Here is a 19227-nt window from a genome sequence, read left to right as displayed (position 1 = left end):
TAACAGGCAGGAATGACTCCATCACCCCCCAGGGTTTATTTAAAAGTTATAGAAAAACATAGCCTGGGAGGGGCATCCTTGAACTGACCAGAGTTTTGGAGGGACCCAGAGGGACACACTGGCATGGCCCGGGGTGGACGGCAAGAAACAGAAAGTGAGAGAGGTATCCTAAGTCTTCTCTACAAGAGCCACTGGCTGCCCAGGGTTGATGCTGGTCCCTGGAGCGGCAAAAGGCTTAAAATCAGGCCAACTCCCTCTTTCCAGTTGCCAGAGGGGCAGGAGGTGGTGCGGGTGCAGAGGGAGGACCAACTCAGGTGCAGGGATTAAGACTTGACCCAAAAGACAGAGGCGTGGGGACAGCTGGGTCTGTAGGGTGATGGTTTTATCGGAGAAAGATCTGGCCCCTCCTGTGCTGATGGATCCCAGAAATGAGCCGGCTCACAGTCCTGCAGAAGCAATTAGAGAGGCTGAAGTAAAATTGATGGCTGTGAAATAATAGTAACTATATGCATTTGTCTCTACCTCCAGTCCCCAGCACACATCTCCTAAAACCCTTGTGAGTTTCTGAGTAATAGGAGTGCTAGAATCTTTTATGCTATTTTTTTTTTTTATATATATACAGTCTCGCTCTGTCACCAGACTGGAGTGCAGTGGCGCAATCTCAGCTCACTACAACCTCTGCCTCCAGGATTCAAGTGATTCTCCTGCCTCAGCCTCCCGAGTAGCTGCGACTACAGGCGTGCACCACCATGCCCAGCTAATTTTTGTATTTTTAGTAGAGACAGGGTTTCACTGTGTTAGCCAGGATGGTCTTGATCTCTTGACCTCGTGATCTGCCCGCCTTGGCCTCCCAAAGTGCTGGGATTACAGGTGTGAGCCACCGCGCCTGGCCTTTTGTGCTAATATTTGGTCTTTGAATTCTGTTTCTGACACAGAGCTCTGGATCCCTTGGAGTGTCCCGGGTAATGGGGACATATTTTATTCTAATGAGGTGACTCTTGGTGAGCTTCTGGGTGGGGGCTGGTCACCAGCAAGACCAAGCCATTGATTAGAAACTTGGAGCTTTTGGTCCCATTCTCCAGAAAGGGGAAGAAGTTTGGCAACGGAGTTAATCATCCTTCACTCCTATGTGATGAAGCCTCTAAAAAAATCCCTTGTTGGCTGGGCACGGTGGCTCACGCTTGTCATCCCAGAACTTTGGGAGGCCAAGGCAGGCAGATCACAAGGTCAGGAGTTTGAGACCAGCCTGGCCAACATAGTGAAACGCCATCTCTACTAAAAATACCAAAAAAAAAAAAAAAAAAAAAAAAAAAAAAAATCCCTGGTGAAGGCCAGGCGCCGTGGCTCACACCTGTAATCCCAGCACTTTGGGCAGTTGAGGTGGGCAGATCACTTGAGGTCAGGACTTCAAGACCAGCCTGCCCAACATGGCAAAACCCTATCTCTACTAAAAATACAAAAATTAGTTGGCAGTGGTGGCGCATGCCTATGATCCCAGCTACTCAGGAGGCTGAGATAGGAGAATCACCTGAACCCTGGAAGTGGAGGTTGCAGTGAGCTATGATTGTGCCATGCACTCCAACCTGGGTGACAGAGTGAGACTCCGTCTCAAAAAAAAAAAAAAAAAAAAATTAGGCCGGGCACAGTGGCTCACGGCTGTAATCCCAGCACTTTGGGAGGCTGAGGCCGGTGGATCATGAGGTCAGGAGATTGAGACCATCCTGGCTAACATGGTGAAACCCCGTCTCTACTAAAAATACAAAAAAATTAGCCGGGCGTGGTGGCAGGTGCCTGTAGTCCCAGATACTCGGGAGGCTAAGGCAGGAGAATGGCGTGAACCCGGGAGGCGGAGCTTGCAGTGAGCCGAGATCATGCCACTGCACTCCAGCCTGGGCAGCAGAGTGAGACTCCATCTCCAAAAAAAAATACCTGGTAAGCTGAGGGTACTGGCCTGCAGTCCCAGCTACTCGGGAGGCTGAGGCAGTGAGCTACGCAGTCCTAGCTACTCAATGAGGCAGTGAGCTATGATTGCGCCACTGTACTCCAGCTTGGCGGAGAGAATGAGACCTCATCTCTGAAAAAAAGAAAGCCTGAACTATGGGGTTCAGGGTCTTGTGACCACATCCACGTGTGTGGGAGGGGTGATGTACCCCAACTCCATGGGGACAGAAGCTCCTACACTTGGGTCCCTTCCAGTCTTTGCCTACCTAAGCATCTCTTCCATCTGGCTTATTCATCCCTATCCTTTGTAATATCTTTTTTTTTTTTTTTCGAGACAGGGTCTCATTTTGTCTCCCAGGCTGAAGTTCCAATGGTATGATCATAGCTCTCTGCAACCTCTACCTCCTGGGCTCAAGTAATCCTCTCACCTCAGCCTCCCAAGCAGCTGGAACTATAGGTGCATGCCCCCACAACTAGCTAATTAAAAAAAATTTTTTTTTTCTTGAGACAGGGTCCTGCTATGTTTCCCAGGCTGGTATCATACTCTTGGGCTCAGTTGATCCTTCTGCCTCAGCCTCTCAAAGTGCTAGGATTACAAGCGTGAACCACCATGCCCAGCCCCTTTGTAATCTTTTACAATAAAATGGTAAACGTAAGTAGAGCGTTTCCCTGAGTCCTGTGAGCTATTCTAGCGAATGATCCAACCAGAGGTGGAAGCCCTGACTTACAGCCAATCAGTCAGAAATAAGGTGACAACTTGCTACTTGCAACCAGCATCTGAAATGGGGGCAGTCTTGTGGGACTGAGTCCTTAACCTGTGGATTGTGTCACTACCTCCAGATAGACAATGTCAGCTGGATGCGGTGGCTCATGCCTGCAATCCCAGCACTTTTGGAGGCTGAGGTGGGAGAATTGCTTGAGGCCAGAAGTTCGAGACCAGCCTAAGCAACATGACGAAACCCCATCTCTACTAAATATATGAAAATTAGCCAGGCGTGGTGATGCATGCCTGTAATCCCAGCTACTTGGGTGGCTGAGGCACGAGAATCGCCTGAACCCTGGAGGCGGAGGTTGCAGTGAGCCGAGATGGCACCACTGCACTCCAGCCTCAGCAACAGAGTGAGACCCTGTCATAAAAAAATATATTATATATTATATATATGATGGATTTATATATCACGTATATTTATACGTGATATATTTATATATTATATATTTATATATTATATATTTATATATTATATATTTATATATTATCTATTATATATTATATATTTATATATTATCTATTATATATTATATATTTATATATTATCTATTATATATTATATATTTATATATTATCTATTATATATTATATATTTATATATTATCTATTATATATTATATATTTATATATTATATATTTATATATTATATATTTATATATTATATTTATATATTATATGTATTTATATATTATATTTATATATTATATATTTTATATATTATATATTTATATATTATATATTTTATATATTATATATTTATATATTATATATTTTATATATTATATATTATATATTTATATATTATATATTTATATATTATATATTTTATATTTATATATTATATATTTTATATATTTATATATTATATATTATATATTTTATATATTTATATATTATATATTATATATTTTATATATTTATATATTATATATTATATATTATATATTTTATATATTATATATTATATATTTTATATATTATATAATATATATTTTATATTTTATATAATATATTTTATATATTTATATATTATATATTTATATATTATATATTTTATATATTATATATTTATATATTATATATATTATATATTATATATTTATATTTTATATATTTTATATATTATATATATTATATATTATATATTTATATTTTATATATTATATATTTATATATTTTATATATTATATATTAATATATTATATTTATATATTATATGTATTTATATATTCATATATTTATATATTATCTATTTTATATATTATATATTTATATATTATATATTTTGTATATTATATATTTATATATTATATATGTATTTATATATATTATATATATAGAGAGAGAGAGACACACACACATACACAATGTCAGAATTCAATAGAATTACAGGACATCCACCCGGTCCCTGCTGGAGAATTGTTGGGCTTGGGGGGCCCTGGAGCTCTTGGGCCACTCCCCTGGGGCTTCACTTTCTCACTTGCTGTAGTGTCTTTGGGCTGAGTCATGGCAGTGGACAGCCACCCGAGGACCCTCCCCTGTGAACCTGCAGCCCTGACCACACAACCACCCCTCCTTGGTCCTGGAGGTGAATCTCCTGTCCCAGTGTGAGCCAGTCATGAGCCCTCAACCCTTAGCAAAGGTGATGGATGGGAGACGGTCACATGACCAAAGGTCCTTACCTGAATTAGCTGATGTCAGGAGGGAGTCATTCCTCTTGCTGCTGATGATGGGATTTCTAAACTTGGACGATGATAGCTTGGAGCTTCCAGAACTCAGCTTCTTTACAGCATGAGGGCCTGCTGGAGAAATGGAGAGAGAAATAAGCAAGAGCTCTGCCATCATGCCTTCAGGCTCCTGGATCCAGCTGAGCCTGAAGCTGTTGACTGGTTATTTAAGCGAACGAGTCTCCCATGTGCTTCGGCTTTCCATCTGCACCAGTGGAAAGTGTCCCGATTAAAAGAGCTGGACTGGCTGGGTGCAGTGGCTCCTGCCTGTAGTCCCAGCACTTTGGGAGGCCAAGGCAGGTAGATTGCTTGAGTCCAGGGGTTCAAGTCCAGCCTGGGCAACATGGCACTACCTGTCTCTGCAAAATGAAAATAAAAAATTACCCAGGCATGGTGGTGTGTGCCTGTAACCCCAGCTACTTGGGAGGCTGAGGTGGGAGCATTGCTTGAGCCCAGGAACACAAGGCTGCGTTGAGTTGTGATTGTGCCACTGCACTCCAGCCTGGGTGACAAGAGTAAAACCCTGTCTTAATAATAATAATAATAATAATAATAATAATAATAATAAGCTGTGGCTGGGCATGGTGGTTCATGCCTATAATCCCAGTACTTTGAGAGGCCAAGGTGGGCAGATCATCTGAGGTCAGGAGTTCGAGACCAGCCTGGCCAACATGGTGAAACCCCGTCTCTACTAAAAATAGAAAAATTAGCCAGGCGTGGTAGTGTGAGCCTGTGCTCCTGCTACTCAGGAGGCTGACGCAGGAGAATTGCTTGAATTCGGGAGGCAGAGGTTGCAGTGAGCTGAGATCACGCCACTGCACTACAGCCTGGATGACACAGCAAGACTCTATCTCAAAAAATAAAAATAAAAAATAAAATAATAATAATAATAATGGGCTGGATTAGTGGAACATGCCCGTAGTCCCGGCTACTCAGGAGGCTGAGGTAGGAGGATTGCTTGAGCCTGGGAGGCAAGGCTGCAGTGAGCTGTGATGGCGCCATTGCACTCCGGCATGGGTGACACAGTAAGACTCTGTCTCAAAATAATAATAAAAGAGCTGGACTGGTGGCACACACTTGTAATCCCAGCTACTTGGGGAAGCTGAAGTGAGAGGATTGCTTGAACCCACGAGTTCGAGGCTGCAGTGAGCTATGATCATGCTACTGCACTCCAGCCTGGGCAACAGAGCAAGACCCCATCTCCAGAAACAAAAACTGGACAATGATTCAATCAGTTGGTCATTCACTTGGTGCCCCACTCACCAGCAACTGGCTTTATTTGGGGTTCAGGCAGGTGTCAGTATTCTAGTCTCCAGTTCCCTCCCTCAGGGTCTGAACCACACATGGGCTTGCAGACAGGGAGGGTGGGCCCCCTAGATGCCCAGCAGAGGTCTTGCCCACCTTGGAAGGTCTGCGTGTTGTGGCGGAGCTTTGCAAAAACCTTATTTCGAGCATCCAGGAGCTTCATGGCTCTCTGCACCTCCCTGCTTTTGGGGTTCCCACACACCTTCCTGTGTCTCTTGGGGAGGTAGAATCTGTGGTGAGCAGAGGGGGGTGCCCAGGTTAGGGTGTAGGCTGGGAGCAAGGCTGTGTGTGCACCCCACCCCCCCAGCCCCCACGGCCCCACTCACATCGCAGCAGGCAGATTGCAGCTCCCGCTCACCTCCTGGATCCGGTAAGTCCAGGCGCGCCGGAGCACAGCCCACCCAATGGGGTAGTGGTAGGCCAGGCAGCAGTCCTCAAAGACACCTGCAACCACACAGCCGCCCAGACACTCGCATCCTTGCATGCAAACTTGGCGGGGCCAGCCACAGGCACAGGCACCTGTCTGCATACCTGTCTGCTCACACCACAACCCTTCCAGGCCCCGCAGAGGCTGAGAAACAGCCTTAGGAAAAAAAAAAAAAGCCTCCTGGCTCACCCTTTAGCCCTGGATATTGGGACAGCCAGAAGTTGGAGAGGACCCTTGGGTCCCGGCTGGGAAGTGTGTGGAACCAGCAAATGAATGGACCAAGGCCACCTCTACTCTTGCTCTGGGGAAAAGAGTGACTTAGAGTGCAGGTGTACTGTGAAGAGGGGCCAACACCGCCCCTCCCCAGCCAAGTTCTACCCGCCTAAAAATGAGCTGATTGGCGGCTCAGCACGGTGGCTCATGCCTGTAAACCCAGCACTTTGGGAGGCCGAGGTGGGCAGATGGCTTGAGGTCAGGAGTTCAAGACCAGCCTGGAAACATGGTGAAACCCCGTCTCTACTAAAAATACAAAAATTGGCCAGGTGCGGTGGCTCATGCCTGTAATCTTAGCACTTCGGGAGGCTGAGGTGGGGAGTTTGAGACCAGCCTGGCCAATATGGCGAAACCCCGTCTCTACTAAAAAACACAAAAATTAGGCCGGGTGCGATGGCTCATGCCTTTAATCCCAGCATTTTGGGAGGCTGAGGTGGGCAGATCACGAGGTCAGGAGATCGAGACCATCTTGGCTAACACGGTGAAACCCCGTCTCTACTAAAAATATAAAAATTAGCTGGGCATGGTGGTGGGTGCCTGGAGTCCCAGCTACTTGGGAGGCTGAGGCAGGAGAATGGCGTGAACCTGGGAGGCGGAGCTTGCAGTGAGCCGAGATCGCGCCACTGCACACCAGCCTGGGTGACAGGGTGAGACACTGTCTCAAAAAAAAAAAAAAAAAAATTAGCCAGGCATGGTGGTGGGCGCCTTTTTTTTTTTTTCAGAGTCACTCTGTCGCCCAGGCTGGAGTGCAGTGGCTCAGTCTCAGCTCACTGCAACCTCCGCCTCCCGGGTTCAAGCGATTCTCCTGCCTCAGCCTCCCGAGTAGCTGGGATTACAGGCGCCCACCACCACGACTAGCTAATTTTTGTATTTTTAGTAGAGACAGGGTTTCACCCTGTTGGCCAGGATGGTCTTGATCTCTTGACCTCATGATCCACCTGCCTTGGCCTCTCAAAGTGCTGGGATTACAGGCGTGAGCCACTGTGCCCAGCTGATAGTGGGCGCTTTTAATCCCAGCTACTCCAGAGGCTGAGGCAGGAGAATCACTTGAACCCAGGAGGTGGAGGTTGCAGTGAGCCAAGATCGCGCCATTGCACTCCAGCCTAGGCGACAATAGCAAAACTCTGTCTCAATGAAACAAAACACCAACCAAACAAACAAAAAATTGTTTTAATACAAAGTAAAGAGCTCTCAGTAAATGCCAACTGTCTAGACAAGCAGAGATGAAACACACAGATGAATTAGACCTAGTGTTGTCTTCAGGGAGCTCCTGGGAAATTGACCTCTGCAGAAAGGGGGAAGCACAGGCACTGTGGGGGGTGCCCTCAGAGGAGGAGGTGATGCTGCCAGAAAGTTCTGGGGCGATGAGCAGGTGGAATGAATGAGCCGAGGATGAGCTGATGAGACAGTGGTGGAAGCTGGGGTGCGATTCTCTGCCTAAATGGCCTTTGGTGTTCTCTGCAATCCCACCTCTGCCAGAACTAACCTCCAGAGGCCGAGTCTGAGTCCTAGCAGAGTCCAGCCCAGCAGGAGCAGGGAGAGGAAGGACTCGAGCCCTCCAGATGTCTCCCAACCTCGGCCTCTGAGGGCAAGGGGCAGCGCATTCTGTTGGAACCTCGGGCTGCAGTGCCAGGCAGGTAGTTCCCAAGGCTGGGGGCCAGGATCAAAGGGCCGGGTTGGGCCTGGCTCCGATAGCAAAACAATCAGACCACAGCCCAACCCCCTTCCCGGGCAAAGGCTAAGGACTTGGACCATCAGACCCAGCCAAGGGCCAGGTGGGGCAGGTGGGGGCAGACAGGGAAGGAGGGTGGGGCCCTGGGTCTGCCACCCAGCCAGGGACCCTGCTTTGGCCAGCTGCTGAAACTCAGAGAATGTAGGACCCAGTGTCAGGGCTCCTGTGGGGACACCCCAGGCCCAGGGACTGTCCTTTGGCGACTGAAATCCTCAAGTGCCTGCTCTGCGGTAGGGAGTGGGGAAGAAGGAAAGAGTTCCCTATTAAAAACAGGAACAGTTATTATTGCCGCTGCCAGACATGAGGCCTAGTCTTCTGCAGGCATGAGCTCACTGGACCCTCAAGTCAGAGCCATGCAGTGGGAATTTTAGATTCCCACGTTGCAGCTGAGGAAATGGAGCCTCCTAAAGGTTTAGGAAGCCGGGCACAGTGGCTCATACCTGTAATCCTAGCACTTTGGGAGGCCGAGGCAGGCGGATCACCTGAGATCAGGAGATCGAGACTACTCTGGCCAACATAGTGAAACCCCATCTCTACTAAAAAATACAAAAATTAGCCTGGCATGGTAGCACACGCCTGTAGTCCCAGCTACTTGGGAGGCTGAGGCAGAAGGATCGCTTGAGCCCAGGAGGCGGAGGTTGCAGTGAGCCAGGATTGCGCCACTGCACTCCAGCCAGGGTGACAGAGTGAGACTCTGTCTCAAAAAAAAAAAAAAAAAAAAAAAAAATGGTTTAGGAGCAACTACCTCTCAGCTGGACTGCATGGAGGGACCAGGATGGGAATCCACTCCCGTCAGTCTCCAGGGCCCTGATCTCCAACTCCACCCCTGGCTCGGCAGGATTAGGATTTTACAATATATCCCTGGCAGTAACTGGCTTTGCCCGCAGCTAGAAGCCACTCTCTGCTCCGTCACATCTTTAGGAGTCTTGCAAAGGACTCCATGGGGCTCTCGAAGAAGGAACTGGGGACCCTCCATCTCCCCGACCCCATCCCAGGAACTACCCAAACGCCAGGAGTTCCTGCGTGCCAAGAGCAGGAGAATTCAGTGGAGATGGGATTGGGGAGACTTCTGGAGGAGATAAGAGACAAAAGGGGTGGGGTGGGGGCATGGGGAGAGGGGCACTTGGGGGTAGGCATTGCCGAACACAGTACCTTGGGTGTGGACAGCAGGGGCCCAGGCTCCCAGGAAGCCGGCCACCAGGCAGGCCAGGAGCCACAGGTTCATGCTGCAGGTGGGTCCTCCTCCCTGGGCACCTGGACGAATAACGGGGCCACCTGGGGTCGTGGAGGGAAGTGGTGAGGACTGAGGAAGAGGAGGGGAGTGGGTACTGGGAACACCCCCATCTTAAGCCCCAGGCATATGGCAAGGGAAGGAGGTTGTATAAAATGGGAACAAGTTGTGCTGGAGGGACAAGCTGCTCATCTCAGTCATGTTCAAGGAAAAGACTCACCGATATCCACTGGGTCAAGGGAGCTGATGCCCGCCGGGCTGTATGCCAAGCTGTCCCATCTGCAGGACCAACACGCTGAGCTTCACTCTTTATAGACAGAGCCCCACCCAGCCACCCCCTGCCTGCCCTCCTCCCTTCCTCCTCCTCCACCTGCACTCTCAGCCTCTGGAATTCTCCCTCCTCTACAGCAAGCTCCAACCTCGACCCACAGGCCCCCTTGCCTCCCCACTCCCCATCCCAGGCCTCCCAGCCAGCACCCCTACTGTCTCCAGAAAGGGCCCTTTTTCCCCTGTTTCCCTCACCTACACACACCTGGTGGACACTGGCTGCCTGCAAACAAGGCTCAGACTGCCTTGAGCCCCCAAAGCAAGCCCCTTACCTTCACGCTCCCCCCGCCCTCAAGCTACCTGTTCCCTGGCGGGTCCCTGGCTTCACTCCATTTCCCTCTCCTTCCACACCGTGGTTAGGTAACTTAGCATGTCACAGAAATCCTCTGGTTGTGATCACAGGCAAATCCATAGAAACAGAAAGTAAATTAGCGGTGGCCATAGGATGGGGGGAGGGGAGAATGAAGGAGTGACTGCGAGAGGGTATGGGTTTCCTTTTGTTCTGAAATTAGATGAGAGTGATGGTTACATAACTCTATGAATATAGTCAGCATGGCACAATGGTGCACCTCCCACCGGTGAACAACCCCAACAAGAAAGAAACTGTCTAGGCCAGGCACGGTGGCTCGTGTCTGTAAGCCCAACAGTTTGGGAGGCCCAGGCCAGAGGATCACTTGAGCCCAGGAGCTCAAGACCACTCTGGGCAACATAGAGAGACCTGTGTCACTACAAAAAGTTTTTAAAAATTAGCCCAACATAGTAGTGTGTACCTGTAGTCCCAGCTACTCAGGAGGCTGAGGTGGGAGGATTGCTTGAGCCCAGGAAGTTGAGGCTGCAGTGAGCCGTGATCATGCCACTACACTCCAGCCTGGGCAACAGAGCAAGACCCTGTCTCAAAAAATGGAAAAAAAAAAAAAAAAACGGTGGCCGGACACAGTGGCTCACACATGTAATACCAGCACTTTGGGAGGCCAAGGTGAGCGGATCCTCTGAGTTCAGGAGTTCGAGACCAGCCTGGCCAATATGGCAAAACCCCATCTCTACTAAAATTACAAAAATTAGCCGAGTGTGATGGGGGGCACCTGTAATTCCAGCTACTCATGAGGCTGAGGCAGGAGAATCACTTGAACCTGGGAGGCGGAGGTTGCAGTGAGCCGAGATTGTGCCACTTCATTCCAGCCTGGGCGACGAGTGAAACTCTGTCTCAAAAAAAAAAAAAAAAAAAAAGGAAAGAAAAAAGAAAAAATGGAAGAAATGTTTTGTTTTTGGAAGAAAAGCCAGGAGCCCCAGGTAGCCATGCCCTCAGGAAGCAAAGCAACATTCACCGAGAAGGCATGTCTTTTTTTTTTTTTTTTTTTTTTTGAGACGAGTCTCGTGTCGCCAGGCTGAGTGATGGCACCTGCTCTGCAATCGCTTTCAGCATTCTCCTGCTCACCTCCGAGAGCTGGACTACAGGCCCCCACCACGCCGCTTTTTTTTTTTTTTTTTGTAGACGGTTTCCTTTCGATCTCCTGCTCTGATGCTGCCTCGGCTCCAAGTGTGGATTACAGCGTGAGCCACCGCGGCCATTTTTTTTTTTTTTTTTCTTATGAGACGGAGTCTCGCTCTTTCACCCAGGCTGGAGTGCAGTGGCGCTATCTTGGCTCACTGCAAGCTCCATCTCCCGGGTTCACGCCATTCTCCTGCCTCAGCCTCCCGAGTAGCTGGGACTACAGGCGCCCGCCACCGCGCCCGGCTAATTTTTTGTATTTTTAGTGGAGACGAGGTTTCACCGTGTTAACTAGGATGGGAGAAGGCATATCTTCTTTCCCTGGGGCAGCAGGACCCACCCAGGACACAGGGACTAGGGGAGACACGAGGTGAAGATTAGGGAGGGCGAAAGGAGCGCTGCAGAGGCCGCACAGCTGATTGCTTTAAACTTTTTATCGCCTGCATCCATAGCTACATCTGACCTCTGTGGGTATTTATCACACCCTAAACTCCTTTCTCATTTCTCCCCTTCCACTAGGAGCCCAGAGGCGGCGGCCCCTAGCCTACTTGCCTGTCCCAAACCACATGGCCGGGTGGGTGGGGCTTAGAGCTGGGGCCGGGCCTGGTGGGTGTGGCTTCTAGCCGGGGACGTGACTAGGTAAATGACACTTGGAGCCCAGGCGCAGGGAAGGGTGGGCGTGGCTTATGGCTATGGACCGAGCTTGCTATATAGCTCAGAGTCAGGGGCAGGGCAGAGTGAGTGGGATTTATGACAGTGGGCGGAGCCTGACATATGGCGCTTACGGCAAGGGCCGGGCTTTGTAGGAGGGGCTTAGACTGGGGCGGGGCTTGAACGGTCAGCCCCGCCCCACCAGAGCAGCTAAGACGCGCCGGGGGCAGGTGCTCTCACCCGTCCCGTTGCTGCGGCCAGTGGCAGCCCACGGGCCCGGGCGCTGTTCCAGTTCCTCCGCCTCTTGCTCTGGGTGGGTGAGGCTGGACCAGGACGCGGCTCCGCGTGGCTGCGAGCGTGGGGAAGCGGCGTGGCGGGCTGGGGCCAGCCTCTCCGCTACGGCCCACTGCCCCCTACCTTTCCAGCCCGCGGGCCGCAGCCAAGACGGTGTTGCCCAGACTTGGGGGAGGTCCCCAACGTGAGTCTCCATCCCTGTCTCACCCCTCACTGTTTCTTCCGCCGGCAGCCTTCACGGGAAGGAGGGGTTCCCAGTAAGGGGGCCCTCCAGGGACTAGCATGCAAGGTGCACTGGGGTGGGCGCGCTGGGGACCTGGGACCCAGGGGTTGGAGCAAGAGATGGGATGATCCGGCAGTTGAGGCCCCGAATTAAAACCCGGAGTTCTGAGGACCACAGTTGCTGTGAGTAAAGGCCAGACCTTCACAGTCGGGGCTGGACTGGCCTCTTCCACTCCTGCAGCAGCTGGGGGCATTAAGAGTAATCCGCTATCGGCCGGGAGCAGTGGTTCACACTTGTAATCCCAGCACTTTGGGAGGCCGAGGCAGGCAGATCACCCGAGGTCAGGAGTTCCAGATTAGCCTGGCCAACATGGTGAAACCCCATCTCTACTAAAAATACAAAAAAAAAAAAAAAAAAATAGCCAGGCATGGTGGTGCGCACCTGTAATTCCAGCTACTTGGGAGGCTGAGGCAGGAGAATTGCTTGAACCCAGGAGGTGGAAGTTGCAGTGAGCCAAGATCTTGCCATTGCACTCCATCCTGGGCTACAAGAGCAAAACTCCATCTTATAAAAATAAATAAATAAATAAAAGAGTAATCTGCTATCAGCAGGGATCCTCTTCTCCGCCGGTGTGAAATCAGCACAGCTGGGGGGAACAAGTGCCCCCCCACACCGACTTCCGTTCTGCATCTCTGATGATGGGAGCAGTTGAGGGTGGTCTGCATCCTGTAGCTCAGGTAATTTCAGAGACTAATACCCCAGAACCTGCAGGGTTGGGCGGGCAGGCAGGTGTCTTTCTAGACAAGCCCAGTTGGTTGCAGTGGCCAGGTGGTGGGCAGAGGCGATGAGATGTTCTGGGAAGCCTGCACCAGCCACCACCACCTCTGCCCCACCCAGTGGCAGGCACCTCTAGTGGGATGAAGGATGCTCCTGGGTGCTCACCATTGGCCCAACTGTACAAAGGAGGAGACTGAGGGTCAGAGAAGCCAAGTTACTTACTTTTTTTGTTGGCCAGGAAAATCTAATTTTTATTTCTTAAATACTATGAAGAAAAGGACAGTCCCCCAATGGGGAAGCACCATAGAGCAGATGCCTGGGAGGTCATTGGCAAAGGCGCAGGGGCACTGGGAGAACACTATGGGCAGAAGTGGGGGTCCTCCTGTAGTCACTTTTGCATCTCAGACCCCAGCTTCCTGCAGCTCTTCTGAACTCTGGTGCCTCCAGGTCCCTGATGAGACTCTTGGCTTCTCATGAACCCCCACTGCCCTGCATGGTCACGAGTCTGGTAGGGAGCAAGCCACACCCCAGGAGCCCTGTCTGCCAGGCCTGGACTCCTGTTGTGCCCACAGCTGCCTCTTTTTTTTTTTTTTTTTTGAGACAGAGTCTTGCTCTGTTGCCCAAGCTGGAGTGCAGTGGCACAATCTTGGCTTACTGCAACCTCCACCTCCTGGGTTGAAGCGATTCTCCTGCCTCAGCCTCCCGAGTAGCTGGGACTACAGGTGCCTGCCCACCATGCCTGGCTAATTTTTGTATTTTTAGTAGAGACCATATTTCACTATGTTGCCCAGGCTGGTCTCGAACTCCTGACCTCAAGTGACCTGCCCACCTTGGCCTCCCAAAGTGCTGGGATTACAGGCTTGAGCCACCATGCCCAGCCTCCAGTTACCTCTTTTTAAAGAGAATTTGGTTATTTGAAAGATCTTTCTTCTTTTTTATGTAGGCATTTATTTATTGCTATAAACTTCCCTCTTAGAATCACTTTTGCTGCATTCATTGGTTTAGGTATATTGTATGTCCATTTCAGTTTGTCTCAAGTTTTTTATTGTTGTTGTTTCTGTTTGTTTTGTTTTGTTTTTAGAGACAGATCTCCCTCTATCACCCAGGCTGAGTGCAGTGGTACAATCGTAGCTCACTGCTGCCTCCAACTCAAGTGTTCCTCCCACCTTAGCCTCCCAAATAACTGGGACTACAGGTGAGCATCACCATGCCTGGCTAATTATTTTTATATTTTGTAGAGATGTGGGGGGGTCTCACTATGTTGCCCAGGCTGGTCTTGAACTTCTGGCCTCAGGTGATCCTCCTGCCTCAGCCACCAAAGTGTTGGGATTACAGGCGTGAGCCACTGCACCTGGCCTCAAGATATTTTTTAATTTCGTTTTAATTTCTTCTTTGACACATTGGTTGTTTAGGAGAGTGTTGTTTAATTTTCTCATGTGTGAATTTTCCAGAATTCCTCCTGTTATTGATTTCTAGTTTCGTATCACTGTGGTCAGAAAAGATACTTGATATAATTGCAATCTTACATTTGTATTTTTTTGTTTTTGAGACAGAGTCTTGCTCTGTTGCCCAGGCTGGAGTGCAGTGGCACCTTCTCGGCTCACTGCAAGCTCCGCCTCCCGGGTTCACGCCATTCTCCTGCCTCAGCCTCCCAAGTAGCTGGGACTACAGGTGCCTGCCACCACACCCGGCTGATTTTTTGTATTTTTAGTAGAGACGGGGTTTCACCATGTTGGTCAGGCTGGTCTCGATCGCCTGACCTCGTCATCCACCCACCTGGCCTCCCAAAGTGCTGGGATTACAGGTGTGAGCCACTGCACCCGGCAATCTTACATTTGTTTAGGCTTGCTTTGTGGTCTAACATGATCTATTCTGGAGTATGTCCCCTGTGCACTTGAGGAGAATGTGCATTCTGCTGCTGTCAAATAGAATGTTCAGAATGTTCTACATAAGTCATTAGTTCCATTTGATCTACAGTGTATTTCAAATCCAATGTTTCCTTACTGATTTTCTGCCTGGATCTGTTCATTGCTTTGTTTGTTTGTTTGTTTGTTTGTTTTTTGTTTAGACAGAGTCTCAGTCTGTCCACCAGGCTGGAGTACAGTGATGTTGTTATGGCTCACTGCAGCCTTGAACTCCTGGACTCCAGCAATCCTCCTGCCTCAGCCTCCCAAGTAGCTGAGACTACAGATATGCACCACCACACCCCACAAATATATATTTTTAATTTTGTGGCCTGTTGCCCAGGCTGGTGTTCATTGTTGAAAGTGCAGTACTATTCCTGTATTGCAGTTCAGATCTATTCATATTTCCTTTATATATATTTCCTTTATATATTTAGGTGCTCTGATGTTGGGTGCATATATATATAATTGTTTTATCCTCTTGATGAACTGACTCCTTTTTTACTCTATAATGACCTTCTTCCTCTCATGTTAGAGTTTTGACTTAAAAAATATTTTATCTGATACAAGTATAGCTACCCCTGATCTCTTTTGGTTTTCATTTTCAAAGAATATCTTTTTGCTTCCCTTCACTTTCAGTCTATGTGTGTCTTTAAACCAGCTGCGTCTTGCTTTGGTCCAGATGCACAGTGGTTGCCCAGCAACCAGAGGAAGAGAAGGAGGAGGAGGAGGAGGAGGAGAAGGAGGAGAAGGAGGAGGAGGAGGAGAAGGAGGAGGAGGAGGAGGAGAAGGAGGAGGAGAAGGAGGAGGGGGAGGAGAAGGAGGAGGAGGAGGAGAAGGAGGAGGGGGAGGAGAAGGAGGAGGAGGAGAAGGAGGAGGGGGAGGAGAAGGAGGAGGAGAAGGAGAAGGGGGGAGAAGGAGGAGGGGGAAGAGAAGCAGGAGGGGGAAGAGGAGGAGGAGGGGGAAGAGGAGGAGGAGGGCAAGAAGAGGAAGAGGGGGAAGAGGAAGAGGAGAAGGAGGAGGGGGAGAAGGAGAAGGGGGAGGAGGAAAAGGGGGATGAGGAAGGGGAGGGAGAGGAGGAGGAGGGGAAGGAAGAGGGGGAGGAGGAGGGGGAGAAGGAGGGGGGAGGACGAGGAGGAGGGGGAGGAGGAGGAGGAAGGGGGAGGAGGAGGGGAGGGAGAGGAGGAGGGGAGGAGGAGGGGGAAGAGGAGGAGGAGGAAGAGGGGGAGGAGGAGGAGGGGGAGGAGGAGGAGGAGGAAGGGGAGGGGGGAAGAGGAGGAGGAGGGGAAGAGGAGGAGGAGGGGAGGAGGAGGAGAAGGAGGAGGAAGGAAGAAGGGTTTTTCCAGGATGTCTTGCAAGCCCTTGGCCTGATGTTGGAGAATTTGGTTAACTCTAACCTGAACCCTAAGTCCCTGATGTAGCTGGCTCTGCTGGCTCCTGGAAAGTCAGTTCTGAGGGGCTCCCCACCCCAGGCTAACCTGAGGCCTCTGTCTTCCAGGGGACAGCTGTAGCAGTGGCCTGGGCAGGGGCGGTGGTTCTCCAGAGGGATTCAGACTACTGGTATTACTGAGCTCATGACCTTGGCTTTTGTCCTTGTACTTGTCCTGCCCCTGCAGGGTGTGTGGGGGCCAGACAGCTGGGAAGAGTGACTGCCTGATCCTGGCCCTGCTGCCTACGGCTGGAGGAGGGGTTGCTTGGAGAGAGAGGGTGGCAGGCCTTGGGGAGAGGGTCCCATAGGGTCCTGAGTCCCTCTTTGAATGTGCTGAGCTCCACTCACCCTGTCCACATCTGTTTTCTGAGTATCCCTTAAGTTCCAGCTACATACTGGGCCCCACGGTGACGGCAGTGAGCAAGCCGACACGTTGCAGCTATCAAAGATGATGGTGACTGTTTGGGTGTGGTGGCTCACCCCTATAATCCCAACACTTTAGGAGGCCAAGGCAAGAGGATCACTTGAGCCCAGGAGTTCGAAACCAGCCTGGGCAACATAGTAAGACCCCCATCTCTACAAAAAAAAAAAAAAAATTTTTTTTTTAAAATAGCCAGACAAAGTGACCCACATCTATAGTCCCAGTTACTCAGGAGACTGCAGCAGGAGGATTGCTTGATCCCAGGAGTTCAAGGCTGCAGTGAGCTATGATTGCACCACTGCACTCCAGCCTGGGCGACAGAGTAAGAACTCATCTCAAAAAAAAAAAAAAAATGATGATGTTGATGTCACAGATGCCTCATGGAACATCTATGTGGGACCATTTATTATTTATTCAACAAACACTTATTGAGCACCCTCTATGTGCCCAGCACTGGGCTGGGTGCTGGGGACAAGCAGTGAAGGAGTCAGTCCCACGTGCTCAGTGCCTGGTAGCATCGCAGACAAGAGAAGCAGCAAGTAATGAAGCAAGACATTCAGATGTGACTTTCTGCTGACAAGGAAAAAAAAATTTAATTTAAAAAAAATTTAAAAACAACTTTCAGATGAGGATCACTGTCACCAATGCTGGTGTGATTGGAAGAGGCTAGGGATGGGTTGGATGCCTTTTTTTTTTTTTTTTTAATTGAGACGGGGTCTCACTCTGTTGCCCAGGCTGGAGTGCAGTGGTGTGATCTCAGCTCACTGCAACCTCCACCTCCTGGGCTCAAGTGATTCTCCCACTTCAGCCTCCTAAGTATTATAGGCATGTACCACCACGCCCAGCTAGTGGATGCCTTTAAAGAGAGTGGCTTGAGGTAACAAGAACCTTATTAGGTTAAAATTCATTCTTACTTTATAGGGAAAGAACAATCAACTGAGGCTGAGAGAAGTTACGTTGCTTGACCAAGTAACTTGACTAAGTTGCTTGTCTCTAAATAAATTAATTGAGTAAATAAAAACAGGTGCCCCGTGATATGTGGGGAGCTGGAGACAGACGGCAGATAATATCACTCTCCAAGTGGCCCTCACAGCTAATAGGGGGATTTTTTTTTTTCAAGATAATGTCTCTGATTTGTTTTTGTTTTTTTGTTGTTGTTGTTTTTGGTTTGTTTGTTTGTTTGTTTTTTGAAACAGAGTCTCTCTCTGTTGCCAAGGCTGGAGTGCAGTGGTGCGATCTTGGCTCACTGCAGCTTTTGCCTTCCAGGCTCAAGCAATTCTCTTGCCTCAGCCTCCCCAGTAGCTGGGATTATAGGCTCACACCACGCCCGGCTAATTTTTGTGTTTTTAGTAGAGATGGAGTTTCACCATGTTGCCAGGCTGGTCTCGAACTCTTGACCTCAATTGATCCACTAACCTTGGCCTCCCAAAGCGCTGGGATTACAGGCATGAACCACTGTGTCTGGCTGAGATAATGTTTCTGTTGCCCAGGCTGGAGTGCTGTGGTGCGATCATGGCTCTCTGCAGTCTTGACCTCTGGATTCAAGCGATTCCCCCGCCTCAGCCCCACAAGTAGCTGGGACTACAGGCACATGCCATCATGCCTGGCTAATTTTGTAACTTTTTGTAGAAACAAGGTCTCCCTATGTTGCCCAGGTTAATCTTGAACTCCTGGGCTCAAGGGATCCTCCCGCCTTGGCCTCCCAAAGTTCTGGGATTGCAGGCCTGAGCCACCTCGCTCGGCCTTAGGCTGCCACGTCTCCTGATCGGTGTCCTGGAGGAAAGTCTGCGTCAGGCTGTGGGGATGTGAAGGGTATCCCACCTGTCTCCAGGGGGACCTACAGCTGAATGGTGACCTGAAGGACAACCTGGTGTTAGTCAGAGATCAGCAGGGCAGGACGCTAGAGGGAACTGCCAAGTGCAGAGTATCTGGGGCAGGAGGTGTGGGGGTGGATAGCGGAAGATGAGGTAGGCGGGGAGAAGCTATTTGGAGCCTCACGTGCCAAGCCCAGAAGGGCGACCTTCATCCAGAGGCCATGAAGGAGCTGCCAAAAAGATTTGTTTATTTTTATTTTTTTTTTTTTTTTGAGACAGAGTCCTGCTCTGCAGCCCAGGCTGGAGTGCAGTGGCGTGATCTCGGCTCACTGCAACCTCTGCCTCTTGGGTTCAAGCAATTCTCCTGCCTCAGCCTCCCAAGTAGCTGGGATTACAGATGCATGCCATCACGCAGAGCTAATTTTTGTCTTTTTGGTAGAGACAGGGTTTCACCATGTTGGCCAGGCTGGTCTCGAACTCCTGACCTCAGGT

The 19227-nt window shown here is 49.6% G+C and overlaps 1 protein-coding gene across 2 annotated transcripts; it reads right to left on the bottom strand.

Moving 5' to 3' along the window:
- CCL25 (C-C motif chemokine ligand 25) lies at window positions 1–9681 on the bottom strand. 2 transcript variants are annotated; one of them, XM_030807829.1, is made up of 6 exons: window positions 9627–9681; window positions 9328–9450; window positions 6070–6187; window positions 5840–5973; window positions 4394–4513; window positions 1–446 (listed from the first exon to the last, which is right to left on the bottom strand). In XM_030807829.1, exons 2-6 carry the CDS (start codon window positions 9398–9400, stop codon window positions 439–441), a joined length of 453 nt encoding a protein of 150 aa, XP_030663689.1. In that variant the 5' UTR covers window positions 9401–9450; window positions 9627–9681; the 3' UTR covers window positions 1–438. The 2 variants fall into 2 exon arrangements, with proteins under 2 accessions (XP_030663689.1, XP_030663690.1); XM_030807830.1 differs by having other exon boundaries at window positions 4394–4510.
- Between the last annotated feature and the right edge of the window lie 9546 nt (window positions 9682–19227).

The sequence above is a fragment of the Nomascus leucogenys genome, unplaced genomic scaffold (assembly GCF_006542625.1).
Source record: "Nomascus leucogenys isolate Asia unplaced genomic scaffold, Asia_NLE_v1 Super-Scaffold_241, whole genome shotgun sequence".
Classification (NCBI taxonomy): Eukaryota; Metazoa; Chordata; class Mammalia; order Primates; family Hylobatidae; genus Nomascus; species Nomascus leucogenys.
The sequence above is the reverse complement of the archived record's forward strand: the minus strand, read 5'-3'. Positions and strand labels throughout refer to the sequence as shown.

What these genes read in the sequence shown, in the direction of transcription:
- CCL25 (XM_030807829.1), bottom strand. Translation starts at nt 9,400, where the DNA reads ATGAACCTGTGGCTCCTGGCCTGCCTGGTGGCCGGCTTCCTGGGAGCC. An exon ending in TGCAATCTGCCTGCTGCGAT is followed by an intron (nt 5,974 to 6,069) that starts GTGAGTGGGGCC and finishes TGCTCACCACAG; the next exon opens with ATTCTACCTCCCCAAGAGAC. An exon ending in CAACACGCAGACCTTCCAAG is followed by an intron (nt 4,514 to 5,839) that starts GTGGGCAAGACC and finishes CCATTTCTCCAG; the next exon opens with CAGGCCCTCATGCTGTAAAG.